Here is a 7,070-nt window from a genome sequence, read left to right as displayed (position 1 = left end):
AGGGCACTCGTAGAGATAGCCAATCAGCTTACAGGTTATTGATTTGAACTAACTAGATTTGCCAATCAGAGCTTCAATCTCAGAACGGCCTATTCTAATGGGATGACTCAGCGAAAATGCTGTTTAGTACAGATCAGGGCGCTCTGAGCGTGATCTGGTTCACAAGTTTCTCCCCATGTAAAACATATGCATGGCTTTACGAGCTTTGTCGTTATGTTAAAGTTGTTGATTTTTTGGTAGCACCAAGTTGTTGTCAATAAACGTTCGTTAACAGATAAAAAACAGCCTGAGAGAACGTCCGATGGTGCAATATTTGGATGCCTGACTACCGACCCGTATAAAGGACACACGGAGGCGACAACTCAACCATCACAGTGGTCCTGTTCTTGATTGATGCGAGGGGCAGTGACATTTACCTGAACTTTGCCTTGCCAGTGTGCCTTAACAAAGTGCCAGTTTGTGAAAGTTTATACAACAGTTTGAAAGATACTTGACACCCAGAGCGCTTTGTGTCCGGTATGTGATGTTAGTTATCTGGTCGTCAGTTATCTGTCAAGAATTGTGGCTTCGCTGTGGCGTAATGGTAGGGTGTTTGGACCAGAAAACAGTGGTCCCTGGTTCGAATCCTGATATGCGCCATTGACGTTTTGCCCTGGGGTTAATGCACTTTAAAACACGAATTTCCACTCAGGTGGTAATGAGTAGTACCTAGCTTCGGATAGGGACGTCCCTTGGATTGGACGTTAAACGGAGGTCCTGTGTTTGAGGAGAGCCACACCTCGAGCACGTAAAAGAACCCACCACACTTATCGAGAAGAGTGAGTGGATCAAGTAAATCTGTCCGGATATGCAGCTTGTACTGGTCAGTAGAAGCCAGGTGTGTTGCGCCACGAAACAGTTTACCGGGTATGCAATACAACAAATTATCAGTCCGCTTTACAGTGCCCCGCAGGACCGGCTCCTCAAACAACGACCGCTGTCCTGGCGATTTCGCTGCGACACCGAGCCTCTTTACACAACCCAGCCAACCGACAACACCCATCGCCAGCCTGTTGCCCTACGTGTACACCGCCCAAGGGAGGCAGGATGTTGAGAGGATGGCTGAGTGTTCGGGACTAGCCTCCTAGCCCTATGGCGGCAAAATGATCTTGCGGCCTGGTAAAAGGACCTGGCCCCGGTATGTTGAAAACTGCGAATCAGTGTAATCAAAGCCCCACCACCATCCACAACCAAAAATGAACGCCGGCATCCCACTAGAAGACCTGCAAATGAGGTTAGTTCGGGAGAAGGAGAACAGCAGTGGCTGTTACCAATATCTGCTTATCATGTAACTGTTCCATAGCCGTGGAATTTGTTACTAAAATGATGATGTCTGCAGCCGCGAGTCTTTACAGTACAGCATTAGATTTTACCAGCAGTTAATACCAAGTTTCTATCGTATCCGGTATGATGAACATTTTATTTAGACTTATTTCCCAGACAGTGGCGCCACCTACTAAATGGGTTTAGAACTACAGCAACTCTGTGGCCAACCTAGTCGTGTTGTGAGATGCTAATGCCCCAGTCACAAGGACGAAAATTGACGCTTCAGTGACCGTCTGTCACCTTCCTCATGGCAATTCTGGGATGGTCACTAAAATGTCGGTGGAATAAAACATTTGGTAGTGTGCAAAGAGCGTTTTGTATTCAGGTCACAAATAAAGATAAACGGTCAACCTTCAACAATATACCTTACCATATTTCATTTCTTTTAGTCACTTCCAGAAATATATATTGCCGGTATACTGCTGCCTCGCTTTTTTTTTCAAATGATGTGTGAATTTCCAAGTCCACATTTACTTAAAGAAGCACACATTGTTTTGCATTTTCTATCAAGAAACGAAGAACAAATACGTTTTTTTTTTTACAATTCAAAAAGATTATTTCCATATTTTGCCTGTTCCTATGTAGGACAAAAGCTTCCTGGTCTCCAACAAGGGACCGGCTCGTTCTCAATGTTTCACGCCTTTTTTGTGTGTGCAAAATCAGTTCTGTTTTCTAGCACTTCAGTTTTCTACGATTTGCCCCCGACGACGTAGGAGATAACATCAGATGTACGGATAGATATGTGAGTTGGACAAATAGAATAATCCTGGTATCCAAACCTTATATACCCTCCCTATGCAATGTTTCATGTTGCAATCAGCCCTCGGGCAAGAACTTGCAAATAAAACATCATTATAGCTCCCTCCTCTCCTCTATTTGCGGAGAGAAGGAGACTCCGGAGCTATAACAGGTTTGAATACCAGGCTAGTTGGTAGAGGCCAATAGATTATACCATTTGTTAAAGGAGTCCTAAAGTCCAGAGGGGGGAGTTATTTTCCAATAGATGATAATTTTAGGAAGTAAAAACGAATACTGTTTACAGTATACGATAAAGTACCCACTAGTCCAATGCGCATCAAAAAGCATTCAGTATTCTACCGAATTCCCCAGATGACCCTCTATTTTCTGATTAATTAAATTAAACAACCTCAGCCTATGGCTTATTACAATGTGCCTGACAATGCCTGACAAAAGTTAGATTACAAAAAGAATGTCAGGGTGGTTAAGAAAAACTCGTCTTGCCTTGTGTTCTTTTATATCTTATTAACAATTGGCCATCTTATTGTGCTTAACCCCCTTCATCTATGCCAAAAATATTCACCGTAAGATGTATGTTTACACATAGGGAATACATGGGTAGGGTCTGCAAGGGTTTAGTGAGTATCATATTGTTTTAAAAAACACACCTTGTGTAATCTACCATAAGCAAAATTCTGTAAAAAGTCGGCTGATTATGTATTCATTGATACATAATCTAGTGGAAAATAACACCGCCTTCTGGTGAAAAGATATATATATATATATTAAGGAAACAGTGTCATGCCCTGAAGTACAAGTAACAGCTGTAAAGTTATTCGTCTGGTGACGTCATGGCGGAGCACCAGAGTCCCCTACAGATGTGAACCATACAAATGCAAAGTAGATTTTGATAGATGTTATGAAGACAAATCCTTTAAGTATAAATACAGACTTTTCCCCCAGCCAATATAAAGGTCTGCAACATTTTCTTCATTGATTCTAAATCCTTCACTTGGCCCCTCTGGCAGATTAGAAAGGTCGTGTGACGCATGCGCACGTTTTGCCTAGTCAACGGAACACCCAGTCATTTGAATTTATAATTACTCTATTTTGCAAAATATCGTTTTCTTATCAGACACTGGTTCCCATTGTTTATGTCGCCCATAAATACGCACCTGTGCCGCAGTTTGGGACAGATCCTGGCGGCGGGAGACGACGACGACCAAAAAGATCTCCACAGACCGACCGACAGACGGACCGACCGACCGACCGACCGACCGACCAAGCTGTGCTCAGCCCTGCATCTCAGCGGTCCATCGATCCCTCTGACAGTCTGCAACGGTTCTACGTCTTAATCGGCGGCCTATCGGTAGGTCATTATTTGTCTCTCATTGTTAAACAGGTACTGAGACTAACAGTACTCAGGTTTTGTGAGAAGATTCTTTAGTACCGCATAAATTTTGAATGTTTTGGTTGGGAAACTATACCTATTTCCTGCATGTAACTAAACAACGTCCATATCCTCGTATATATTTTGACTTCGTTTCTTGGTTATAAACAAAAATCTTAAGTAACAGCGAGTCAAGAAATTGTAATTTTTGTTTTTGTTTCAGGACGATAGAAGAATGAGCTATACCGAGGACAAGAAGCCCCTTCCCCCCTACGCGGGACCGCCGGCAGATCCTGAGGACGACTTCAAGGTATTAGGCTTTCGTGTTTGTTTTTTTCAATCGTAGCTTCAATGCTTTAAACATATACAGGATCTGTGTGTGCTGTGTAATCTGAGACACAAATGGGAGTATCTATATCTTATGTCTGACGACAGAAAGTAGTCGCGTCGTCGAATCTAATAATAAACTTTAATGAGCGCTTACTTTTCATTTACCTCCTCAGAACCTTGCTGCTCATCAGGAGAAACTGAAGACCGGGCTTGTAGCGGGGGCCGTGTTCCTCGTGCTGCTGGTGACTGGAGCCACCCTGCTCGGCGTGTTCCTGTCCAGGGACGCCAACAACAAGTTAACGGTGAGACGCCTCTCGTATGTAACGCTACTTCGCCTAAATCCGCAGGGTAGCCTATGCTGTAAATGCAGGAGTGTTCGCGGGGCTTTAATTTCGCGGACGGAAGAAACTGAAGTGTGCGCGGCGGTTTTGACTTCGCCTTTGAAACAATAGTAGCGCACGCTACGGTCACACAATGGAACAGCTTTTTACCGTGTGGGTTTAAATTCGCGGTAAACAGTTCACCGCGAAAACCGCGAACAGAAAACCACTGCGAACATTTCTGCATTTACAGTAACCGGGATTTTCATTAAAGCTTGGTATTCAGGCGCCGATCATGCGTGTGCTTGTGGCGTCGACTGTAAAAATAAATGTACAAGATAAACTGATAACAACTACATGTAGTCTTGAAGTGCCTCGGTCAGAGTACGTGGCCACAAGAAACATTGACATGTATATGTTGGGGAGTAGAATGGAACTCGTTGTCCTCAGACACGTACGGTAGATTAGTGCAGTTGTCTGGTGTTATGATCAGCCAGCCGCCACCGCATGCCTGCAAGGCCCGTGTGTAATGCGCTGAATGAGAATTGAATTTACTGGCTGAACAATCAGGCTTCATACTAATGTTAACGTAGTGACAAAGCTGGTGTGTTACGACAAATGGCGCCCTAAACAATTCAGATTAAGATGTTAACGTTGTGATTGTTCCTCTCTGACACCGACTAACAGACCAACCGTAAGCTGAAGTATGACGGTAAGGTCATCCAAGAGAAGATAGAAGTTGATGTGGAGTTGAAGACTGAGGCTTTCTACACCAAGAGCGAGGATGGAGAGACTGCCGTCATGTTCGACACCAAAAACGTGAGTAAAAGTTACCCCGACGAAAGCTACATGGGCATCTTTGATAATCATTGTCTGTCTTTTACTGACTTCAGTGTACTCCTCTTAGACCCCTCTTAACTTGTTCTTATTTATTTCTCCGCTGAAATTTTCATGCCACGTTGGGACGCTTTGTCGAGTTCTCACCAGTCACAGGTACATACCCAACTCTGTTCTTTCTGTTGTAGGATCTGACAGCATACAAGTTTTCCGGCCTCCATATCTGTTTCGTCGTCGAGGGCAGTGCATCTAACGAGGACGCTGTTGAAAAGCTGGCAAATGAGATTGACAAAGGCGACGAGGTAAGGGTACAACGATTTTCTCTCAGTCTGTATCGTGAAAAAAGCATTTCATTTCGTTAGAAGAATACCAGTACACATAAAACGTTATGAGAACAGCCCTGTTTCTTCTGTATAGGACAAAGTAGAGGAGGCTGAGGCTGGCGAAGGACTGAACCTCACCTTGGATGGAAGTCGAGGACAGGTGGACAAGTCGATCCTGAGCGAGAACATGCTTGAATTCTGTAAGTCCCGTGAAGTCTACTGGGCCGTCACTCGAGAAGTCGCCTCGGCATCGGACAACGCGCCTGCGGCTGCTGCTGACGGTAAGGACAATTACTTCTGCTAAAAACGACTAAACAGTCCGCTCTTGATGTGTTCAAATGCCCCTAGGGAGGTGTCGGTGATACTAGTTTTCTTCAAAACAACACAACTTAAATGAAAAAGCAACGATTTTTGATTAGGGCCCTTTCCTTGCAATATCTTAAAATGTTCGTACAGTATGTTAAAAGTGTCAGCAAAAGTCTTCACACGTCATCAAAACTCGAAGCTGCTGCCCAATAGGAAGTAGTATGATATGAATAACAACAATTACAAAAAAAGCAGTTAAGTTAAATTTTAAAGTCGGTTTGACTGTTCATGATCAGTATTCGCCTTTCCTTTGCTTTCAGGAGGGAAAAACATTGGAAATACTATTCAAACGACCCAGGTCTTTATAGTCAAACAGTTCACAACAAATGCATTGATATTGAACTTAGATATCAATGCGTTTGTTACTTAAATCTTAAGTTCAATATCTACATGCACATGTAAATAAGCTGAAGTTTTCAGTTTGTGTAGAATCAAAATTGACTGTCATATCATTGTCAGCGTGAATCAGTTTTGTACAATAGATTTTCACAAGGACGTGAAATCGATGATTGCTGATCTATTCACTGTCTTGTTTGCTTATTCATATTTATTAGATATTTAAAAGATTGTTTTGTTATTTATAGAAAAAATAATGATACTCAAAATTAGCCCAACTTGAATCATGTAAAACCTAAGATAGTCATTTTGTTGTAGTTAAATTTTATTCCATACTTATGTCTTGTTCTATGTTTACTGTTGTTGCCATACTTTGTACCTGCTACAATAGTCGCGCAATAAAGTTCTTCTATATTTATCTTATAATTTCAGGTGCAAAGAGCCGTAAGAAGAGATTGACTTGCCGCGAGTACTATCGCTGTCGGTGTCTCTATTACTACTGGTGGCGCGGGTGGCGTCGCTGCTACTTCTCCTGCCGCTATTGGCCGTGTTTGGGACATTGGCCTAGTATTTACGGCAAGTAAAGAATCAATGATCCAAAGCCTCAATCTCACTGGACACGCGGTACGTTGGCGGCCTCGCTACATCCTAAATTGGATTTGTGTTACTAGTATTACCCTTGACTTTATAACCCGAATACATGTATCATGCAAACATTTACAAGTATGATTAAAAAGACAAGGGTCTTTCGATGAAATTTGTTTAGCGGACTGTCAAATCACTCGGTCGCAGAGAGGTCGCCAACGTGCCGCGAGTCCAGTGAGATAGGGGCTAAATTTCACGCCACTGTCATGCCAGGCAGAAATTTAACCGTGTTTACAAGACAGCTCGATAAGTCATGGGGAAATACAAAGGCGAGTTTTTTTGGTGTACGGTTTGTTTCTTGAGCAGTGCCTGTACATGTTAACGGTGTTTTCGTTTGAAATATAACAAAGCTTTGATGCTTTTTAAAAAGAGGCTAAGTATCCCTGCACGCTATATATGACTGCCGGTATAGGGAAGCTG

At 42.9% G+C, this 7,070-nt stretch overlaps 1 protein-coding gene across 1 annotated transcript; it reads left to right on the top strand.

Annotated features, from left to right (window-relative positions):
* The first annotated feature begins 3,895 nt into the window (after positions 1 to 3,895).
* Positions 3,896 to 6,667, top strand: LOC136429243 (uncharacterized). The gene is made up of 6 exons (XM_066419108.1): positions 3,896 to 3,901; positions 3,997 to 4,125; positions 4,831 to 4,962; positions 5,169 to 5,282; positions 5,398 to 5,584; positions 6,438 to 6,667. Exons 1-6 carry the CDS (start codon positions 3,896 to 3,898, stop codon positions 6,587 to 6,589), a joined length of 720 nt encoding a protein of 239 aa, XP_066275205.1. The 3' UTR covers positions 6,590 to 6,667.
* The last annotated feature ends 403 nt before the right edge of the window (positions 6,668 to 7,070 follow it).

Source organism: Branchiostoma lanceolatum, chromosome 3 (genome assembly GCF_035083965.1).
Source record: "Branchiostoma lanceolatum isolate klBraLanc5 chromosome 3, klBraLanc5.hap2, whole genome shotgun sequence".
NCBI classification, from domain to species: domain Eukaryota; kingdom Metazoa; phylum Chordata; class Leptocardii; order Amphioxiformes; family Branchiostomatidae; genus Branchiostoma; species Branchiostoma lanceolatum.
The sequence above is the reverse complement of the archived record's forward strand: the minus strand, read 5'-3'. Positions and strand labels throughout refer to the sequence as shown.

Excerpts from the sequence above, each read along its gene's own strand:
- LOC136429243 (XM_066419108.1), top strand. Across the intron at positions 4,963-5,168 it reads TCATGTTCGACACCAAAAAC|GATCTGACAGCATACAAGTT; the intron begins GTGAGTAAAAGT and ends TTTCTGTTGTAG. Across the intron at positions 5,283-5,397 it reads AGATTGACAAAGGCGACGAG|GACAAAGTAGAGGAGGCTGA; the intron begins GTAAGGGTACAA and ends TCTTCTGTATAG.